The following is a 22,508-nucleotide window of genomic DNA, read 5'->3' as shown; positions in this document are numbered from 1 at the left end:
ACGACACCTGGATTGGTTGAGGCTGCATCAGAATCATCTGGAGCACTTGTTACAATGCAGATTCTTGAGCCCACAGAATCAGAATGTGTGTGTGTGTGTGTGTGTGTGTGTGTGTGTGTGCGCGCAAATGTAAGGGATGGAGGCTGGGAACCTGAGGTTCTGCAAATGCAGGTGATCCATACCCTGCTGTCTCCCTACCTCCTCCACCCGTACACCATGCCCTTTCTGCCACTTCTGGCCCAGAACCCATGGTAGCTCAAGTGAGTACCCATGCCCAAAGACAGAGCCCATCTATGAGAAGAATTCAACAACTTATCACGTGATGGACCACAGGTTCAGAGAAGTTAAGTAACTGGCCCCGGGACACACAGCACTTAGATTGTAGACCTGGGATTCAAAGCTGTGTCCATGACAGTGTCTAATGATGCCTATGACCATAAATAGGAGGGAGGCTATTTAGGGTCGGAGAGGAATTTAGCCCTCCAGGGTGTGAGTGACATTCAGACCTCTTACAGTACCCCACCCAGGCCCACCTACCGTCCAGCCTGGGGGGCAGGCACACTCGCCAGTGATGTGGTGGCAGGTGCCCCCATTCTGGCAGGGGCAGCGCAGCTCACAGTGAGCCCCGTGGCTCCCAGGTGGGCACAGCTCCTCGCAGCTGCATGGGGAAGAAGAGGTGTTAGATGCAGCAGCACCAGTGCTGGGCCCCAGTGCTGCCAGTCCCAACACTCCAGGGTTCCCTAGGAATTAGTCAGTGTACTAGGCACAAGGTCAGCTGAGATGCAGTCCTGCTTCCTGCCAGGAGGGGGAGGCAGGGCTCAGACATAATGAACTGGACGGTGCACCTGGGCCAGTACTTGTGGAATGACTTAAGTGCTTTCAGTGTAAAACAGTGTTCTTCTGGGAGGGAGGGCGAAGGAAGGCTTCCCTAAGGAGACCTTTCACTGAGTCTTAAAGTTGAAGTTAGTTTCACTGGGAGAATGGAAGGGCATGGCAGGCGGGGGAACAGCATGGGCACAGACACAGAAGTGGCCAGCGATCCTGCCTTCAAGAGTTTGCCTAGATTCAGAGAGAGGGAGAATCTGGGGCACACCCCAGCCCAGGCTCTGGAAGGCTCCCAGTTACCATGACAGGCTCATGTGTAGGAATGGGCATGGGGTCGTGGCTTTGGGTCTTAGTCTAGTGGCCCTGGCCTCTGGCTGGAGCTAGCCCTGCAGCTGGCCAGACACGGGGGCAGGGACCACCCTCAATCAGGATCTAGGGCTGCTGGGGAGGCCACCGGACTTCAATGAGTGTGTGTGTGTGTGTGTGTGTGTGTGTGAGAGAGAGAGAGAGAGAGAGAGAGAGAGAGAGAGAGGTCAATCTTGCCTCTGAGTGGGTCTCAACAAAGCAGTCTTAGAGGTCCCCGGACAATACAGACTCTCCGGGGAGCCAGAGTCTCTATTTGGGGTCTGAGGGAAAGAGGTAGGGGAGAGGAACAGGCAGAGTAAACTACCCAAATCTATGCCTGGTATCTGGCCAGGGCCCTCACCCCCTCTGTTTTAAGTGGCCTGGAAGCGCCAGGACCCAGGTGAGCAGAGGCATTTGGGTTATGATCAGGAGAGAATTACAAGGTAAGGCCTGGGCCCTGACCAGCAAGGGACTCCTGGGAGGAGTTTAGTGAGCTCCTCTGGCCACGGGAGCGCCCCGCCCTTCCATGCATAGTCCCAGCTTGCACCATTTACCCCACCACATGAGCAAGGTCTGGGCATTTAACCTCTGCAGATTTAGGACGAGAGACTAGGATATTTTACAGCCAGGACTATCCTGACCTTCCAGCTGTTAACCACCGCCCTGCCCACCTGCAAGGAGCATGTGGGGACCATGCAGCTGCCAACAGGTCAGCTGGACCCGCCTCCCCCCCCCCCCCCCGCCCCAGCCCCCGCTGCCACTTTACTCACTAGACACCGGTGTAGCCAGGAGCACAGAGGCACTCGCCGGTGCGCGGGTCACAGCTGGCGCCGTGGCGGCACTGGCAGGGCAGCTGGCAGCCCTTGCCGTGGGTGCCGGGCGGGCAGAGCTCCTCGCAGCGCCAGCCACGGAAGCCGGCGGCACACACGCAGGCGCCGGTGATGGGGTTGCACAGGGCGCCGTTCTGGCACTGGCAGCGGTTGCTGCAATGCGGGCCCCAGTGGTCGCTGTCGCAGCCTGCAAGAGAGGAGCGGGTCAGGCTGGGGGATCCAGTGGACTCTCCTTGGGATGCGGGCGGGGAAACTAAGCCCGAGCGGCCTTCCATCTCCGCTTCCCTCTTCCCCAACAGGCGGCAGCGAGGGGTATCTGGTGAAGCTTTGGCACCGCCTAGCCTCCCTCAGCTCTTCCCCAAGCCACCAGAATAACCAATCACACAGGCTAAGAAGTTGACTTCTTCAACGCTTCTCCCAGTCCCGACCAGCCCATTCCAACCAACGCCCCCCAAAGCCCCTCTCCTGTATTGACATTCTGGAACTGACCGCGGTTGACCTCCCTCTGCCTTTGCTAAACTCTTGTCGTTGGCTGTCTCTGTCCTCCCAGCCAGGCCCTTTTTCTTAGGGTCTGCCACTCCTCTGTGGCCCTACTCCTCTTGGGGACCGCCCCAGCCCTGTTCCCATCTCTCTACCTTTCCCTCTCTTTACAAGACTCATTAGTTTCCTCACCTCTTGCGCCTCACCTTCTACGAAAATGTCTTCTAACTTCCTGCCCCTCCCCTGGCTCCATCTGTCGGTCACCCCTCCCATCTCTCTCTCCTGCCGCTTTTCCCGATCAATAATGCCTACACCCCTGGTTGCTTCATCTTCAGTTCAATTTCATTACTTTTCAAGCAGCCAACTTCAGAAGGAACAGGAAAAAGAAATGTTTCCCTGCGAGGTGACAGACAGCCTTCAAGATCGTTATATGTAATTAAATGTTTCAAAGAGTGATATCTGAGCCAGCTTTGCAGAAATTCACTCCATAGCGGTGGAAAGGAGCTGAATAGCAGAGCCCCAAGTAGGTCACCCCGCCTGCTGCCACTGCCCACTCTAATCCTCAGCTGGTGCACACAGGACACACAACAACAAGATGTCTTCAAACTTGCCTCATTCACTCCAATCCTGGAGGAGAGATGAGTGTGGAGTTCAGGCATGGACAGGCACAAATAACATTCGATGGAGAGAAAGACTGTCCTAGCTAAGGGGAACAGGCAAGACTCCCTAGGAGAGAAGGCATCTGAAATGAGCTGTAACAGACAGGTGTCTCACTTGTCTGCCTTATCATGGTGACCAACTGCCCCAGTTTCAGCACTGGAAGTACAGTATCCTAAGAAACCCTCAGACCTGGGCAACGAATGGCTGGTCACCCTATTGCCTGAAGACAATGAGATGGTTAATTGACCTTTGTGCTCCAGGGATTCTAGGGTTTGGACTCAGAAGAAACTGGGCATGTGAGTGGGGTTGGGGCAGGCTCAATATGAGCAAACAGACAGTGGCACTCAAGTATTGGGCATGTACAAGAGCACAAGGTTCTTCAAGCCAGTGAGTGGATCTTTGGGGACTACCAACCCCCCTGCATGTACCTCCCACTTGTTGACTAGGGTCAGGTGCTCAATGTCATGGAACCTGTCCATCATCCTTTAGTACAGTGGTCGGCAAACTCATTAGTCAACAGAGCCAAATATCAACAGTACAACGATTGAAATTTCTTTTGAGAGCCAAATTTTTTAAACTAAAACTTCTTCTAATGCCACTTCTTCAAAATAGACTCGCCCAGGCCGTGGTATTTTGTGGAAGAGCCACGCTCAAGGGGCCAAAGAGCCGCATGTGGCTCTCGAGCTGCAGTTTGCCGACCACGGCTTTAGTAGCTGCAACCATGTGGAAAGCGGCTACAGTGTTTGGACAGGTTATGGTCCGAACCTGTGGTCCCACGTGGCTAAGTGATATAAGCTGCGGGAGGTGCAGCAAGTAAACAAAGCTTGATCAGGTGCATGTAATTGAGTAGATTTGAAACTCAGGAGAATGTTGTAACCATCTTGACCACGCCCTTGCTTTGCCTCGTGGAATCTGGCTATAAAATAAAGACTCAGCTTGCAGGCCTTGGTGCTGTCTCTCCATCAGAGAGGGCAGCATCCCACCCAGACCCAACTTTCTTCTCTTGTCTGTCTTTTCTTAATCCTTCACCGCCCCCTCTCAGGCTCAAGGAACCTGGCTGAGCTGGCGCAGCACAGAACCATGCCAGGCCCTGTATCCTAATCACCCAATTTTGTTTTATCCCTTCTTTGTGCCCCAATATTCACACATACACACTAAGCTGCCAAGTTATGAGTGAACATCACCATCTATTTTCCACCTGGCACCACTACTATGAATGTGAGGCATACATCAAGGACAATAGCCAAAGGAATTTTGAGAAAGAAGAGCAAACCTGGAGGCATCATGCTTCCTGATTTCAAACTATATTACAAGCTATAGTAATCCAAACAGTGCGGTATTGGCTTAAAAACAGACACAAAGGTCAGCAGGGCAGAATAGAGAGCTCAGAAATAAACCCATGCATATAATATATGGTCAACTAATTTACAACAAAGCAGCCAAGAATATACAATGGGGAAAGAACAGTTTCTTCAATAAATGGAGTTGGGAAAACTGGACAGGCACATGCAAAAAAACCCAAAACAACAACAACAACAACAAAAAAAACAACAAAAAACAAAATTGGACCACTATGTTACACATAGATAAAAATTAACTCAAAATAGATGAAATATTTTAACGTAAGACTTAAAACCATAAAACTCCTAAAAGAAAACATGGGCAGTAGGTAAGCTCCTTTATCATGAGTCTTACCAATGATATTTTTGGATTTGATACTAAAAGCAAAGGCAACAAAAGCAAAAATAAATGGGACTACATAATACTAAAAAGCTTCTGCACAAAGAAACCGTCAACACAATAAAAAGACAACCTACCAAATGGGAGAAAATATTTGTAAACCATTTATCTGACAAGGATTAATATCCAAAATATATAAAGAACTCATACAACTCAATGGCAAAAAAGCAGACGATGTGATTAAAAAAATGAAACAGATGGTGGTGGCCTTGACTAAGGTAGTGGCCATTGGGGTGGACAGAAGGGGACAAGAGTCCAGCTGCATTTATGAGGTAGAAGCAGCAAGGATTTTGTGATTGACAGGGTGCTTAGGGAAGGAAGAGGAGGGAGTATGCCACCCCAGCTCTGGTTTAGACTGCTGGGTGGATATTGGTATCACATTCTTTACAGGAAACACAAGGGGAAGAGGAAATATTGGGAGGAAGAGAAGGAGGTTAATTTTGGTCATTGTCTAAGGGACATTTAAAGTGGCATTCAAAACCCATTCACTTACCACTAACGGATGCCCTAACATTTGTGTGCTTTCATTTTTCTACTTGTCCATCCAAAAAAGATTTAGCAAGTACCTGCTAGTGCCCTTTTGGAGTGTGCAGTCTAGTGGGGACCGAGCCACTGGAGCAGCCTTTATGGTGCACCGTGAAAGTTCATATGGGTTCTCAGACCACAGATTGGGTGAGTGTGCATGCATATGCACATGTACAGGTTTGTGTCCTCGTGTGTGTATGTGTTTTATAGGGTTCCTAAAAAATAAGCAGAGAGAGTTCTATGTGTCACAGTAGAAAACCAAGGAAACGGACTAAAAAGTGTAGACTAAAAAGCAAAGCAAATTGGCAGCCACAGATATAGGGGCAGATAGCCCCTCGTATCCAATCCTATCTAATAAAATAGTAATATGCAAATTGACTGTCACTCCAACACACAAGATGGCCGCCCCCATGTGGACACAAGATGGCCACCACAAGATAGCCAGCAGGGGCGGGCAGTTGTGGGTGATCAGGCCAGCAGGAGAGGGCAGTTGGGAGGGACAAGGCCTGCAGGGGAGGGCAGTTGGGGGGGACCAGGCCTGTAGGGGAGGGCAGTTGGGGGATACTAGGCCAGCAGGGGAGGGCAGTTAGGGGTGAACAGGCTGGCAAGGGAGGGCAGTTAGGGGTGACCAGGCCAGTAGAGGAGGGCAATTGGGGGCAATCAGGCCTACAGGGGAGGTCAGTTAGGGGTGACCAGGCCGGCAGGGGAGGACAGTTAGGGGTGACCAGGCCAGCAGGGGAGGGCAGTTAGGGGTGACCAGGCCAGCAGGGGAGGGCAGTTAGGGGTGACCAGGCTGGCAGAGGAGGGCAGTTAGGGGCAATCGGGCAGGCAGGGGAGTAGTTAGGCATCGATCAGGCTGGCAGGAGAGTGGTTAGGGGGTGATCAGGCTGGCAGGCAGAAGTGGTTGGGGCAATCAAGCAGACAGGCAGGAGAGCGGTTGGAAGCCAGCAGTCCTGGATTGTGAGAGGGCTGTCCCAGATTGGAGAGGGTGCAGGCTGGGCTCAGGGACACCCCTGACCCCCATGCATGAATTTCATGCACCGGGCCTCTAGTTTAAAATATTCTCATTAAGGAGTATGTAATCCATTCACAGACATCCCCTCCCCCTTCCCCAGAGTGATTAAATAAAAAAAGGTTCGCATTCACAGGGATGAGCTTCAGTTATCTAGAAAATCCACCTACAAACACCTCATCCCCCGGCAAAGACAGAAATGAGGCAGAGCTGCCCTGAGTCAATTATCGACCCTGTTGAAGTTGAATAAAAACTATCGTCATTAAAATTACAACATAATTTTGCATTCTTTCACAGATAAGCACAAACTCTTCCCAATTTGGCCTTGGAATGGTCCTCACACACTTTATTATTATTATTTTTTTAAATTCTGTCACAGATGCTCCTTCCTAATTATTCTTGGCTTTGGCTGATTTTTCAAGTGGATGTATCTTCTCAGGCAGCTAGTGAGGGCTTGAGGGGCACCCAGAAGTGTGAGGCCTGGCTTGTTCTGTTCCTGTGAGCTGGCCAACTCCCCTGCTTCCCACCAGTGGAGCTCCCTGCTGACCTCTTCAGACTGTGGGGCCCAGGCCTAGTGTGCTCTGGGCTCCCCACGAGGGGGGGGGGGGGCGGCTTCACCTCTCCCTTTCCACAGACAAGCTTCTACATTTGTAACCACAGTGAACACACACCAGGCCTTGAGAGAAAGGGGTACAATAAATTTTCTCATTTAGTAATTTTCATAACAACCTATTTGTAGGGGGCGCTATTATTCTCCCCACTTTGCAGATGAGGAAACAGAGGCCCAGTGAGGTTAAATAGCTTATCCAAGGTTACACAGTTAGGGAGTGACTGGGTGTCTGGGCTCCTAACCCCTGCTTCCTAGTGGGTGTGGTCTGGTGCTGATGGAAGAGGGAACTTGGGATGTTGGCCGCCAGCCGGGCTTAAACAGCCACCTTGGATAACACAGAGATGAGAAGGCACAGAGACGCATCTGCCAGGGCTTCGTTTATGTGTGAATGGTGGTCAGAGGCCCAGGTGTTCCATGACTGGCCCAATTGCACATAATTTTATTCTCTTCAGTTAAAGTAATTTATCTATTTGGAACACTTTCCATGTGATAAAACATATCTAACATACATTTTGTCATTTTAATCATTTTTAAGTGTACGGTGAATTCAGTGGCACTCATTACGTTCACAGTGTTGTGCAACTATCACCACTATTTCCAAAACTTTTCCATCACCCCAAACAGGAACTCCGGAGCCATTAAGCAATAACTCCCCCTCCCTTCCTCCCTTCTGGTGACCTCTATCTACTTCCTGTCTCTATGAATTTGCCTATTCTGGATACCGCTATAAGCGGAGTCATGCAATATTAGTCTTTTGTGTCTGGAATCTTTCACTAAGCATGACGTTTTTAAGGGTCATCATGTTGTAGCATATGTTAGTACTTTATTCCTTTTTGTTGCTGCAGAGTAATCTGTCGTGTAAAGATGCCACACTTTGTTTCTCTGTTCATCTCTTGATGGACACTTGAGTTGTTTCTACCTTTTTGGCTATTGCGAGTGCTGCTGCTATGAACTTAGTGTACTAAATAAGTACTTATTGAAGGCACAACTATGTTTTTATGCCTTTATTGAGGTTCTCAATTAGGAACAACTTGGCTGACCATTGTTTCTTTTGTCACCACTTCTATTCGGTGCCTTGTGTCCGATCTCCTCCATTAATTAGCCTAGCGGTTTCTGTGGCTTGCAGTGGGGGGCTGGAGTGTGTTCTTGTTTGTACTGTCTCTGCGCCCCCCCCCCCCGCCCACGCACACATAGCCCCACACAGCGTCCCACCCAGAGCGGGGCACAGGAAGAGCCGTGAGCCGTGCTGACAAGGGTGGTCCTTCCCCAGTGACCCAGGAGCCCCTCCCAGCTGCTGAGGATGTGCTCCCTCAGACAGCGGCTCTCAGCCTGGCTGCTCATTAGCATCACCCTGGAGGTTATAAACGACACTCTGCCTGAGCGTCACCCCTGGAACTTCTGATTTAATTATTCTGGGGCGGTGGAGCCCATGACAGGCCCTTAAAAAAATTCAGTCGGTGAGAACCACTGTCCTTCTGATAACCTGTGTTCTCACTGGTCCTCTCAGGGGATGAGCAGGAAGACGTTGGGCGTGGGGAGGGGGGCGGTGTGGAGAGAGATGGATGGTTCCTCCCATTCCACAAATGGGAATCCGGAGTCTCAGTGAGGAAGAAGAGGATGGGGAGAGGTGGAGGATGAGGAAGAGAGGGAGGAAGAGCCGCTGAAGAGAAGGTCAAGGGTTAGGAAAGAACCTGGAATCCACTGATGCTGAGCTACCCAGGCCGGTACTAGAGCCTGAGCCAAGCCCGCCCTCCCCGCCCCCCCCGCCCCCCGCCCCATCCCCTTTAGCAACAGAAAGGCTTGACATGGTCCTAGCACTTTCCAGAAATGGCCCATGGTCCCCTGAGTCTGGTTCCCATGGTCCTCATGGTCCCCATGCCCCCATCCATCCCAAGAAGAAGTAGGGGAGCTGACAGGTCATGGGATTGCTCCCGAGTTTACAAAACAGCAGGCATGGAGGCAGAGATGGAACAGCAGCCACCAGAAACCATTCCAGCTGATAAATAAAGTGGCTTTCCAGTGAACGAAGCCATTTGTCAACTGCCTGGCCCCAACAAAAGCACAGGCAAATTCTCAGAGGTTGAGCCCCTCCACTCTTTCCAGACCCAACTTGCAATTCTGAGGGAGAATCAAAGGGTGGGTCACAGCCAATGCCTGGCAATCCTGGCAGCCCCCACCTCCTCTCTCTGGGCCTCTGTTTTCGCATCTGTAAAATGGGGGAGGGGTCATTAGGTTGTCATAGGTGATCAGGGACAGTACCGCACAAAAAAGAGCAATGCTCTCCACGTGTCAGTGGTGTCCTCATTAAGAAACACCAGTAGGGCTCTGGACGGATGGCTCAGTTGGTTGGAGTGTCGCCCATTCACCAGAAAGTTGAGTGTTTGATTCCCAGTCAGGGCACATACCTAGGTTTCTGGTTTGATCCCTAGTCGGGGCACATACTGGAGGCAACCAATGGATGTTTCTCTCCCACATCAATGTTTCTCTCTCCTCCCCCTTCCTCTCTCTCTAAAATAAAAAAAAACAACAACATATCCTTGGGTGAGGATTAAAAAAAGAAGAAAAAACACCAGTAGGTAAATGCTGGGGTCTCTCCCCATTCTGATTGTGATTCTATGCTCTGTTGCTAAATGTCCCCACTTGAGAAACAGGCCAGAGGGGATGGGGTAGGAGGTGTGTTTGTCCTTTTGTGGAAAAGAAAAGTTTGAGGGGGTTACCCAGGCCCTGAATTGAGCCATTGCTCAGCTCCTTATCTTTCCACCACTTAGATGGTTGGAATTAAATATTAATAGATCAAGGTGCTGTAGATTAAAACCCAAGTCTCCTGACACAGTCCCTGAGCCTAGAAGGTGCTGACAGCACAGGATTATAATGATGTATCATGAGCTCCTAGTGATCCATTTATTACACTTGTTACTTCCTCTGTGTTATTTAATCACACTGTCTATATCTCCTTTTGAGCTCTGAGGGGAGGCAGGATTCACAGGGGCCGCGTGGAGTTCGGACTGCCCCTCCCTGGTTCACGGTGTCCTAGGAGGACAGGGGTGGAGGGGTACACACCCACATGCAGGAGGAACCTCAACCCTGTGAGCTGCGTTCTCACCTGGGTTATATTATTTAATTCTCTTACTAACCTGGTGCCATTCATTCATACCTTGCTTTGTTCCAAAAAGGATTTGAGGCAAACCATCTGAGGCGAAGGATTATCCCATTTTTCAACTGAGAAAACTGAGCGTCAGAGACATGGAGTAGCTAAATAGACTTTCTCCACCTTGGCACGACAGACATTTTGGCTAGAAAATTCTTGGCTGTGGGGGCTGTCCTGTGCATTGTATAGTTTTTAGCAGCATGCCTGGCCTCTACTTACTAGATGCCAGCAGCACCTCCCCCTCCACAGTTGTTACAACCAAAAATGTCTCCAGATATTGACAAATGTCTCCTTTGGGACAACATTGCCGCTGACTGCAAAAGGCAGAGTTGAGAGTCAGAGACTGGTTTTCTTAGTCCTAGGCTTACAGGTCATCTCATGTACCCACCCAGCCCATACACACATTTTACAAGTCAGGAAACTGGCTCAGAGAGGCTGAGTGACTTGCCTGTGGCCACACAGCCAATGCGCTGGAAAGCCAGATTTGACACTAGCTGGCCATGTCAACCTAAGGCTCTTTCCATCCCACCACACCAGCTTTGGGGAGATGAGTTAGGCTCATGTATTTGCTTGCCAAACAATTACTGAACACCTACTATGTCCTAGATGCTGAGAAGCCCACAGGCGGTTTGAGAAACACACAAAAAAAGGGAAATGTTGACCCATCAGACCCTGGGATGACTGGAGGGGTGCTGGGAAAGCTGCTGCTGGGGCAGCTACAACTAGGAAGAGTGCCCCACTGTCGGGCCAGGGGTCAGGAGGCCCCGGGAGCTGGCAAGGTCTCAGGGTAACAGGGCTGAGGAGGGAACAAAGCCAGTGGGTACATCAAAATGCCCTGAACAAAGTCAGTCGCTTCAGCTCATTACCTTCCGCAACCCCCATCTTCACAGCCTTGACCGTAGCTCCAGGCAACCAAGTCCATTTTAACCAGACATTACGCCATCAAACCATCAGGAGGGAGTGAGGAGGCTCAGCAACTCCATTTCATCAGAGCCCTGCCTCTCTCTGTGGATGGATGCATCTGAGTCTGCCTGCCAATTAGAATGGACATGCTTGTGTAGGTGGACATTTGTGTGTGTGTGTGTGTGTGTGTGTGTGTGTTGGGGGAGGGGAGGTAGCAGTCACATTATGAAGCATTATCAGCCATCAATACCCCAGTTATCGGTTAATATCCGAGCAGCAATGAGCAGACCTGGGAGCCAGGTTAGGAAGCGGGTGTGTGCATGTTTGTTAAGCTGCTTTTGGGGAGAGGAGATGGGGACTGTTCTGGATGCAGAATGCCACAGTATTGTGTGGACAGATAATGGGAAAGAAGATTGGGGATTAGTCCCTTGGCAGTACCTCACTTGTTCAATTCAAGCCACGACTCCTAGGGTAGCTACAGGCACCCCCACTTGGCAGAGGAAGGAGCCAAGGTTAGGTGTGGCAGGTGACTGGCCCATGATCCCACAGCCAGTGTGAGCTCTGGCCTGTTTCTCAGCCGGGGACATTTAACAGCAGAGCCTCAACTCGCAGCATCGGGGCAGCCCTGGGACACGGGTTTGTTCACAACCGGGCTCTCCTTGTGCAAGAGGATAGCGGGCCGAGAGGGACGGGTTGTCCCAGTCGTCAGTGAGAGGCAGGAAAGGGCGACTCCGGGACCCCAGTGAGGTCTCTGGCCGTGCGGAGCAGAGGCCTTGGTGTGCTCCCCACAGGTACCCTCCCTTCTGGAGCCCAAGCTGGAACTCATTGCTACCCCTCCAGCCTCAACCCCTCCGCCCTCTGCTGCTCCCGTCTCTGGGACAGAAGTACCTCAATGACCCCAGCACTTTTGTCTCACACACTTCAGCTATGGGGTCAGTGAGGCCGAGGGTGAGGGGCAAGCTTGGGACCCAGGAGCCGGCCAGTGTTAGTCTATCCTCAGCTGCTCAACCCTCTCCCCGCAACAGGCTTTTAATGAGGGCCCAGCTCCCGGCTGCCCAGCTCCCTCTGATCTGTCTGCATCAGTGCCTTTGAAGCTTCCCAGCCCCAAAGACCATTTATCTCCACAATTTGCCTAGAAAGCCTCATAAATCATGTCTGCGCACAAAGGAATTACCTCTTCGGAGAGCCTTTCAAAGGCAGCCGGCAAAGGCAGCACGGACCTGCCAGGGGCCCACCTCATCGGCCCTGCACGCTCCCCAGCAGGGCCCATCCCTCACTTTCCTATGCAAGGGAAACAGGTGGAGCTCTGCAGTGTGGGGGTGAGACCCCCACGTGTGGGCTCTGAGGGAAGTGAACTCACAGTCCAAGTGGAAAAGGGCATGGGAAGGTCGTGGGGTCCAAGCCCATTTCCTGTGAGGAGTAAAATCCTTTGACAACCTTGTCCACCAGTTTCCCATCATTCCTCTTCCCTCTGACTTTCTTCAAATGGTGAAGTCTGGTCTGGTGGAAAGATTCTCTCTCTGGCTCTGTCATTGGCCTTGGGCAAGGCAGCACCCTTCCAGGCCTCAGCGTCCCCTTGGCAAAGAGACAGGACTAGCTCAGATGAGTGGATGTGTTAGGTTGTGACTCACTGAGTCCAAAGAGGTCCTATACTTTGGTTGGGGGTTGGGGGTTGGGGCCATGTAGAGGGGCCCACAGAGCATTTTTATTGTTGTTAATTCTCACCGGAGGATATTTTTTCCATTGAGTTTTAGAGAAAGTGGAAGGGATGGGGGGGGGGGAGGGAGAGAGAGAGAGAAATATCAATGCAGATATTGCCTCCCAATTGATGCAACCCAGGTACACGTCCTTGACTGGGAATCAGACCCTCAACCCTTTGGTGCGAGGGCCGACGCTGGAACCGCTGAGCCATGCCTGCCAGAACCCACAGGGCATTTTATTTATATTTAAAAATATTTTTATTGATTTCAGAGAGGAAGGGAGAGAGAGAGAGAAACATCAATGATGAGAGAGAATCATTGATTGGCTGCCTCCTGCACACCCCCTAACTGGGGGGGCGGGCGGCACCGGGGATCGAGCTCACAACCCGGGCATGTGCCCTTGGCCCAAATCGAACCTGGGACCCTTTAGTCTGCAGGCTGACACTCTATCCACTGAGCCAAAACGGCTAGGGCCCCACAGGGCATTTTAAAACTCAGGCTTGGCTCACCTGTTGCCCTGCTCATGACGCAGCTGGGCCCTCCTCATTAGGTGGGAGGGACGGGTTGTGTTGAAGCTACTTCTGTAGCTCATTTAGCAGTTCACCAGCACTGGGTGTGGGTGTGGGTGTGGGTGTGGGTGTGGGTGTGGATGGGAGTTGGGGGAGGGGAGTAATTTAGGCCAGGGCAGCCTGAAGAGTCATGTTTAGAGTCAGCTAGAAGAAGGGGGTGAGCCAGGGGCAGGGTGGACCCGGACCCTCCGCCCCAGAGGCCTGGTGGAAGGCTGTTCTCACCAGCAGGTGCACCAGCGCCTCCGGCTGTCCCAGTGAAAGGGATTCACATCTGAGCCACGTTTGCTTTCGGCAAAGGCAATACCTGGAGCTGACTGGTGCTCCTGGTGCTTTGTATCAGCTCGGCTGACATTTATTGAGAACTGATTGGTTGTAAGGTCCAGGATGAGAAAGGGTGGAGGGGCCTGGTAGGTCCCAGGGGCACAGAGTGATTAAAGTCAGGCACATGCGTGGCCTCCGTGGGTCACGTGAGACAGACTGTGAGATGTGCTTGCTGGAGGTGGAAGTGCACTGGGAAATTGGGGTGCGGTGGGGAAGGGGTTCATCTGCCCAGGAGGGCCTTGGGCAAGAAAAGGGATTTGATTTAGGCTCTAAAAAGAGGGATAGGATTCAACAAGTGGGAACGCAATCTGACTGGACCAGACAGCAAAGGCAAGGGAGGGCGAATTCCGGACGGAAAGCCATCGGGAAGGAGGGTGCACACAGCCCTGGGGGAGGGGGGGCGGGGAGGGGGCTGGGAAGCGGCTGAGGGCTTTGATTCACTAAAGGGAGGCGAGGCCACTGCTTCTCAAACTGCCCAAAGGGGAAGGACCAGGTTTTTTGTTTTGTTTGTTTTCTAGTCCAACACGGAGAGATACCTGGTCTTGACTGAGCATGACTCCTACGCAGGTCACACTGTGTGACACTGACCATGGGCTCTGACAACACCCACACTAGGCTGTGCCCTGGTCAGCAGAGGAGTCCACCGACCATGGGCTTGTCTGTCAGCAGTGTCAAAACGCAGAGCCACAGGCTCAGGGATGTGGAGAAGAGCAAACCCAAAGGAGGAAGAAAGTGTTGAATCTCAGAGCACATGTGTGTGCTCTGAATTTCTGCTCACAGGCACCCATTGAATTATAGGCAAAAACAGAATTTTCACAACAAAACAACAGATTTAGGTTTGCCTCACTTTATACAATCATTCTTCCAAGTTCTTGTACAATTAAATTGCTATTTGGAATAACCCTGTTTATCTGTATACTTTTGACCTTCCAAAACATCTCTATGCTTATAGGTCATTAAAACAAAGATTGGCATTCCCATTGCTCAGATGGATAGACTGAGGCCCAGAGAAGTGAAGTGGCTTGTCCAAGGCCATTGGTCTAGTTAGTAGGAGAGTTGAGACTCTAGGAATTGAGGCTCTGATCCCACCCACCATTCTCCATGGCACTGCTTCCCTGGTGGGGTCACTTAACACAGGGCCCGCCTCTCAGCAGGACACTATATCTCTGGTATTTGGGTCCCATGCTCAACGCTGTCTAGCTAGTTGTGCCATTTGTGAAATGGCCCATTTATCTCTGTACAAGGAGGGACTCTGAGAGCAACTCCAAGCTGGACCTGCCAGTCAGAGGACACTCTATCCATCACTGATGGGTGAGGACCTCTGATTGCCCTACAGAGAGGAGGCCTGAGGGTGAGTGACAAATAGCTTTCCCATCTATTGAGAATTATTATCAAAGGACAAGGACCTCCTGGGATCTGCTAAGGTTGAAGCCAAGGAGAGACACTCGTGCTGTAGCAGCAGGAGGTCTCATTAGCTGTCCATTTGTTCATTGGCTCCATAAAGCTTTATTGAATGTCTACTATGTGTCAGGTACTGGAGATCAGGCAGGGAATAAAGGTAACAGCCCAACAGCATAAACAAACAATAAGCAAATATAGACCTTTATTCTGGCCTCTGCTCAAATGACACCTCCTGAGAGCCATGTTGGGCCACCCTTTCTAAGTTCTTCTTCCCTTCCCACTGGCTTTACTTTTTCTTTCTAGAATGTATTCTCTCTGATATCATATAATCACTGTATTATACATTTGTTTTCATCCTTTTCTTTATTGTCTGGGACTCCCACTAGAATGCCAACTCCTTGAGAGCAGGAGATTTGTTTTATTCACTGCTATACCCTCAGTGCCTAGAACAGTGTCTGGCATATAGTAGATGCCCAATAAGTGTTTGCTGAACAAGTGAATAAATTAACAAGCAAATGTGTAAGGGTATGAAGGTTCAAATAAGTGCTTGATAGAAAACAATGAGAGGGGCTTCCTTTCAATTGGGAAATCAAGGAAGGCCTCTCTGAGGTGGTGACATTTATGTGAGAGCTGAAGATGAGAAGGAGGCAGCCATGGGAAGAGCAGGAAGTAAGAGCCGTCCAGGTAGAAACAGGGGTGTGGGCAAACATCCTGAGGGAGGGACAGGCTGGCAGCGTCAAGGCACTGAAGGGGGCAGATAGCCGGGACACTGTGAGAGCAACCAGAGAGGGAAAGGGCTCTATATGAGGCAGACGGGGCCAGGCCACATGTGGCTGTGGCAGGGAGCTGGGCTTTAAGAGCAATGGAAAGCTCTTGAAGTGTTTACTGTGACTCGATCGGAGTAATGAAGCAGGACTTCCCTGTGAGCAGGACTGACCACCCTGGACGAGGAGGTACGCAGTCCCTCTCTGCGGCCCATCACCATTTTGTAGACTAGGACGTCCAGGCTTAGAAGGAGTTAGAGCGAGGGGAGAGCATGAGCATGCGACAGAGCCCTTCCACGGCTCAGGTTGGCGCGCAGCACTGCCCGCTGCCAGTGAGATGCCCTTCCCCTCCTCCTGTGCCAGGCAGGAGACACTGGGGGAGGGGGCATGAGGGGAAGGAGAATCGGGCAGGGCAGCTGAGTGCACATCAGCATCCAGCAGATTCAGGGACAGGTGCTGACAGTTGTACACAAGCTGCGATCTCAGAGATCACCTGCGCCCCTCCCCCCCTCCAGGAGAGGTGGGGGCTTGCCAAATACAGTTCCCCTTGTTATTTACATCTCTGGGTGCCAAGCAGCAACTCCTGAAGCTTGTCACACCCCATCCATCCCTAAATGTGGGCGCTGCCTCTGCCAGCCGTTGGAGAGGTGCGAGGGCCGGTCACAGCAGTGGTGGCTCGCCCTGTGCAGCTGAGAGCCCCGAGAAGGAGACTTGGGGTGTGGGGAAGGCCAGTCAGTTACCCAGCGGAGACCACCACCAGCACATGAGCAACGGGGCAGGGTTGATGACCCTTCGGATTTCTGATGACCACAGGTGTGGCCTGCAGTGGGCAGAGCAGGCAGCCTCGTGAAGCAGGGCACCACATTTTACGCTCTGGAGCAGCGGTCGCCAGCCTTTCGGACCTCACGGACCACCGGTCGGCGACTGCTGCTCTGGAGCACCCCTTGAGCTCTTAGGGGCCTGGGACTTCAGAGGGACTCTAACAAGCTTCCCTCAGCCGAAGCGGCCCAGGCCTCAGCTGGGGGACACTCGGCCTCCTCCGGAGCTATCCCTGTCCTCCACGTCAGAGTCACCCCGTAAGGTCCCACAGAACCCACACAGAGGAGGGGCTTCTCTGTCTCCTGAGACCTCGCTTATCCATGGAGGCTCAGATTAAATGCCTCCTCCTGAGAGCAGCTTTCAGGACTCTTCCTGCTCCCCACTTCATTCTAAATGCATTGTGCCCACCACTTTTCTTTGCCTTGTATTGAGGTGGATGCTCGCCCACCAGTCAGGACCCCGAGCGTTGGAATCATCCGGACCTGCTTCGAATCCATCTCTGCCCCTTGCTACCTGTGTGACCTTGGACACATAAATCACCCCCCGAGGTTTAGCTTCCTCATCTTGCCTATAAAATGGGGCTCTTGGGTGCCTTAGAAGGTTGTCTGCAGGATGCGGTACAAAAGTATCTGATTCAGTGACTCTCAGGTAGGAGGTACTCAGTACTATTCAACAAACTTGAAGAAAATGTAGAGATAAATCGATGAATAAACGAAGCCATCGATCTAGGCATCATGCCATGTGCAAGGGTAAACGCATCAGGTAGCTGAATTATTGGCTGGATTAATACGAGGTCATTATCCTCATCACCCGGCTATAAGCTTCTTCAGGGAGGGACTTGGTGGGAGCTTTCCCAAGGGCAGAGCCTAAGGTGGTTCCCCCGGGGTAGGGAGGGGAGACACAGGGCAACTGGGGCTCAATGCCCCTGGACCTCTGAGAGACTGGAGGTTTCCCAGCCCATGCACCTCTCAGTCCTCGGTTGAGGGCATTTGCATTCGCTGTCCCTCTGTGTACTGTGCCCGTGGCAGAGTCGCAGGTGTTTGTTGCAGGCAGCCTTTGGGGTGCAGGGGTGAGGCCTGAGCTGTCTGGGGAATCAACAGCGTTTGCTATAGGGACCAAGCCTGTTTTGTTCCCCACTGTGTACTCAAGGCCGAACATGCTGCCTTTTTATGAATTGGATGCTCAGTATTAATGTTTGTTGATACAATGAATAATTCACCAATGAACTCTACATAAGAAAGAAGCAGAGCGGCTGGGGATAAAAAGATGGCATGGCTTCTGCCCTCAGGTCTTCCAGACCTGGGGTGGGGACGAGGGGGACACAATGACACATGAAAAAGACCAAGGGAAAGTCACAGCGACAGTGAAGGCACCAATGCCCAGGGAGGGGTGAGGACACTGTGAACTTGAAGTACTCAGAGGAGGGGTGGCCCCTGGGGTGGGAAGGCTTTAAGGAGGAGATGGGACTTGCCTGAGGGAAGAGTGGCTGAGGCATAAGGGAGAAGAGTCAGGGAGGCTTGAGAGAACAGCACAAGCACAGGCCTGGAGGCGGAATGTCACCAGAGGGGTGTAGGAGAGTCTCTGGCTAGCGTGTCTCTACTCTCTCTCACCCTCTCAGGGTTAGAGTTGAGGGGTGGGGACAGAAATTTAGCCTCAGAATGCTCATGAGAGAAGGGAGCTCAGGGCACGCCTAGGGAAAGTCAGGATTGGGAACAGCGTGGGGCAGTGTGAACAGGTGTGTGGAAAAGGTCCCTCTGGGGCCAATGGAGTGCTCACACCCATCCTCAACCCCCATAAAACTTCCTCTGTGTGTACTCTGCATAGCACACAACATGAACTTCTGCACAGAGAGCCCTGCCTCGTTGCAATGTGTACCAGCCTGTTTGCTGGTATAAGGAAGACAGAGGCATAAAGAGGTGCTTAGAGACTGAGGAAGAAGGGCCAAGTCCGCAGGCTGGAGTGCCTGGGACCCCATCAGACCTCATGCCCCAGCACTCCTGAGCCCAGCAGAGGACACTGTCACTTCCAAGAATCAGCTTCCCTGGAACCTGAAGTACTGCCAAGGTGGTCCTCATTGGGCAGCTCAGCCTACTCTGGGAGGACGGGAGGCTCAGCGGCTGCTCCCCCCAATGTCTCTGTTTCTCTACCTGCCTCCATTTCCATCTCTGCTGCCTCTCTCTCCACTCTCACCCCTTTTCCTCTGTCCTACCTTTCTTTCTCATCTCCCTCCCTCAATGGCTGGGACCCAAGGGCATTGGGAGGGAGGTTTGGTGAGGCTGCCTTCCAGGATGTGCTGGAAGGTGTGTGGGAGGGTGGTCCTGAGGCCCCCTGAACTGCATGGTTGAGCCAAAAGGGGTCCTGGTGGACCTCCCCAATGTGTAGAGTTTTCTTTTCCTTTTAAAGCATTTCATTTTCAAAGGAAGCCAGGCCCGAGTGATAGGAGCAGGAGCACAATCAAAATCCTTTTGAACCTGGGCTGAGACTCTGTGGTCCTCTCCTGTTCAGGGTCAGGGGCTGGGGAACCCTGGATGCCTAATTGGCAGCTAATTAAATACTGGGAGGGGCAGTGCAAAGGGGGCTGAAAGCAAGTTGTCTGGGATTGGGCGAGCACAGCTCTTTTCAACTCAATGTAAAAAGCAGGTCTATTAAGGGTTTTCTTGCTGCATCTAGGCGGTGGGGAGATAGGCTTCTGTTACTTAATGAGCTCATGGCTCAAGCTGTCGCCAGCTGGGGAGCTCACGGATGATTTCAAAGTAACGTTAACACTGTAGTTAGTTCTAGCTAGCTACCTGTCATCACTAAGGCTCAGGGGAGAGAGAATGATCTTAATAATATGAGCAAACAGGAGGCAGGCGCCTCAGCAGAGATCTGCATGTGGGGGGTGAAGGTGGGGTCTGGTCACTCACAAAGCCCAGGAGAGCCCCAGACAAGTTTTTCCCTTATGGTTCGATGTGGACCAAGGAGAACTTAGAAGGCGCTACTATGGGTCCTGGCTTGAGCCTGAGCCGGACATTAAGGTACAGGAATTCAGAGCATGACAATGAAGGCCTGGGTTCAAATCCTAATTCTATAGTGTGACCTCGGGCAAGTTACTAAAACTGTTGGTGCCTCAGTTTCCCCATCTGTAAAGTGAAAACATAGCACCTTCCTGGGAGGTTAGTTATAGTCATTAAGTCCTATTACACAGTGCTTAGCACAGCGCCAAGCATGTGCCAGATGGACAATGAATTGTAGCAGTTATGATTTTGAAAGACCAGGGCTGGATAGACAATGAATTGTAGCAGTTATGATTATGAAGGACCAGGGCCGAGTAAACTATTTGTAGGACTCAGAGTTAAGAATCCCATAGGTGACTCACTGGGAATGAAGAGGATGACTTAGTTACAAAGTATTAGAACTGCCAACACCTTAGCATTCAGCTAGCCCAGTTCTCTCCATTTGTGGGTGAAGAATCAGAGGTCCAGAAAGGCAAAGTGGTTTCAAGGTCACATGATGAACTAAGAGAGATGCTGAGCCTAGAACAGGTCTCTGGAAGCCGTGGGCTACTTCTACAACAGCACCTGAGCTAAATTGCAGATGCAAGCCAGAAATGAAGAGTGCAGCCCAGCTGACGTGGCTCACTGGTTAAGCTTCAACCTATGAACAAGGGGTTCGAGTCCCGGTTGGGGAATATGCCCAGGTTGTGTGCTTGGTTCCCAGTGTAGGGAGTGTAGGAGGCAGCCAATGATTCTCTCTCATCATTGATGTTTCTATCTCTTTCTCCCTCTTCCTTCTTCTCTGAAATCAATAAAAAAATTTTTTTAAATAAATGAATAGTGCATTTTCCCTGCCATGTGAGAGCTGGTGATGGTGGTTTCTTTATTTTCCATATTCTCCTCATGTCTCATGAAAATGAACTTTCTATCCATAGGAGTGACTGATGGAGGGTGGGGAGAAGGTGGCTCAGCAGAAGCCGCCAGGGCCAGAGAGTTGTCTGTTATCTGCCAAATAACCCAATAGTACCAGGAGAAAGAGAAGCCATGAGTGGCTGTAGTTTGTTGTAAGGAGTGTCCAAACCAGCGCCCCACTTCTCCTGTCTTCCCCCACCTCACCTCTGCCTAACTTCCAGAATGATCTTTCTAAATCACCAAGCTGATGAGGCCACTGCCCTGCGTAGAGCCCTTCTATGGCTCCACAGTGATTCGAGGTTCAAGTCCAGATGCATGGGGACTGGCATTCAGAGCCCTCCCACGCAGGCCCACTCTTCCCACTTCCCAGTCCCTCCAGGCACCCTTCATGCCCAGGTTCCCAGTAGACCCTGCCTTTGAGTGCCCCTGCTCCATCACCCAGAGTGCTGCTCCACTCAATTCCATTCTCAACTCCCATAAGGGAAGTCAAGTTAATTTACTTTATTATTCAGTTATCTTTACCATGACTCAAATTTCTCATGTGGGAAATAAGGGGTAAGCCAAGGAATTCTTCCAAATATGATTTACCTGGTATTTCCACCTGCACCAGAGGGTGACCTGAATGAGTTGAGATGGGAGAGCTAAAAAGGCAGTTGAACAACCCAAAAGGCCTATAAAATGGATATACTAATCCATATCCCACTCCACATCAAAACCTTGGATAAAATTAAAGAGAAGATAATGGCCATGAAAGGGCTTAGGACAGCCACTGAGATCTTAAGTCAAGTCTTCCCTCCAGGTCTTGATTTCCTCATCTGCTAAATGAGGGTTCAGAAAAGGAGGTCTCCAGGAACCCTTTTTGGCTCTAACATAACTTTCTGGGTTGCAAGGTCTTAACAATCATACAGATGAGCTGGGGGGTGGGGAGAGGGAGAGGGAGGGAGAGTGAGAGAGGAAATTAGATCAGGGAGAGGCACAAAGAGGGCTTCAAATATTTTTGTAACATTTTCTTTCTTTAAAAAGTATCTAAGGCAGATACAATGAATATTAAGATTTTTTTCAGTCTGGGTGGTGGATATTTTTATATGATTTTCTATAGGTCACAAATATTTAATAATTTAAAAAGAATTTGGCAATCCTCTTCTCTGCAATAACCATCTCCCTGACTTGTCCACTTGCATCATCTCCAAGTACAAACCACACATCAATGGAAAGGACTGAACAGGAAGTGGTAAGACTCCCTACTGAAGGAGGTATTCAAGCAGAGGTCAGATGGGCTCTAAATATTGGTTTGTAGAGAGGGTGAAGGTTGGATTCTGTGACCTCAGAGGACCCTGCCAATTAGCAGGTCTTGTAATGCCAGGATTATGGGGCCCGTGGCGCTGTCCTTGGTGCTGAATTCCACACCAATGAACTTCTGAACACACACCATGGAAAGGCGGGCAGCAGAATAAGAATTCCTTCCATTCCTGTCACTCTTGGATAAAAATTAATGTTTCAACTTCCGAGTGATCAAAATGACAGCAAAAAGTCCTTCTTATAGCAATTTCTGGTATTTGCTCTCCTAAAACTTCTTCTCCCACCCACACCTCCTGCTAGTATTTGCTTCCTTCCCAACCCTATTGTAAAAAACACAGAACTGGGACCCAGAAAGTCTGGGATTGAGTTCCAGCTCAGCCAATGACAGGCTGCATGACCCAGAGAAAATCTCTTCACCACAGTGAGCCTCTGATTCTTCACTTGTCTAGTGGAGATAATTGCACCAGGTGATAAAACGCTTGAAAACATGCTTGCAAAAACACTTAACGTGCAATATGATCCTTAATTGGTACTACTATTAGGATTCCTGCTCCAGTAGGTATGAAGTGGAACTATCTTTCAGGGTGGGAAGCAAAGAAGGCAGTGAGTGTGGGAGGTTGAGTTAAGCTAAGAGAACTCTTGAGAAAAGTTTTGAGAAAAACTGTCCAAT

At 50.9% G+C, this 22,508-nt stretch overlaps 1 protein-coding gene across 3 annotated transcripts in view; it reads right to left on the bottom strand.

Annotated features, from left to right (window-relative positions):
• The window catches only part of MEGF11 (multiple EGF like domains 11), a 232,459-nt gene that overhangs the window by 76,643 nt on the left and 133,308 nt on the right, over positions 1-22,508 (bottom strand). For all 3 annotated transcript variants that reach the window (XM_028141887.2, XM_008139107.3, XM_054716115.1), the window contains exons 5-6: positions 1,941-2,187; positions 538-658 (exon numbers count right to left, since the gene is read on the bottom strand). In XM_028141887.2, the coding sequence (XP_027997688.2) occupies positions 538-658; positions 1,941-2,187 (368 nt within the window). The remainder of the gene's footprint in view (positions 1-537; positions 659-1,940; positions 2,188-22,508) is intronic.

This window comes from Eptesicus fuscus, chromosome 5 (genome assembly GCF_027574615.1).
Source record: "Eptesicus fuscus isolate TK198812 chromosome 5, DD_ASM_mEF_20220401, whole genome shotgun sequence".
Taxonomy (NCBI): Eukaryota; Metazoa; Chordata; class Mammalia; order Chiroptera; family Vespertilionidae; genus Eptesicus; species Eptesicus fuscus.
This window is presented reverse-complemented; position numbering and strand designations above follow the sequence as displayed.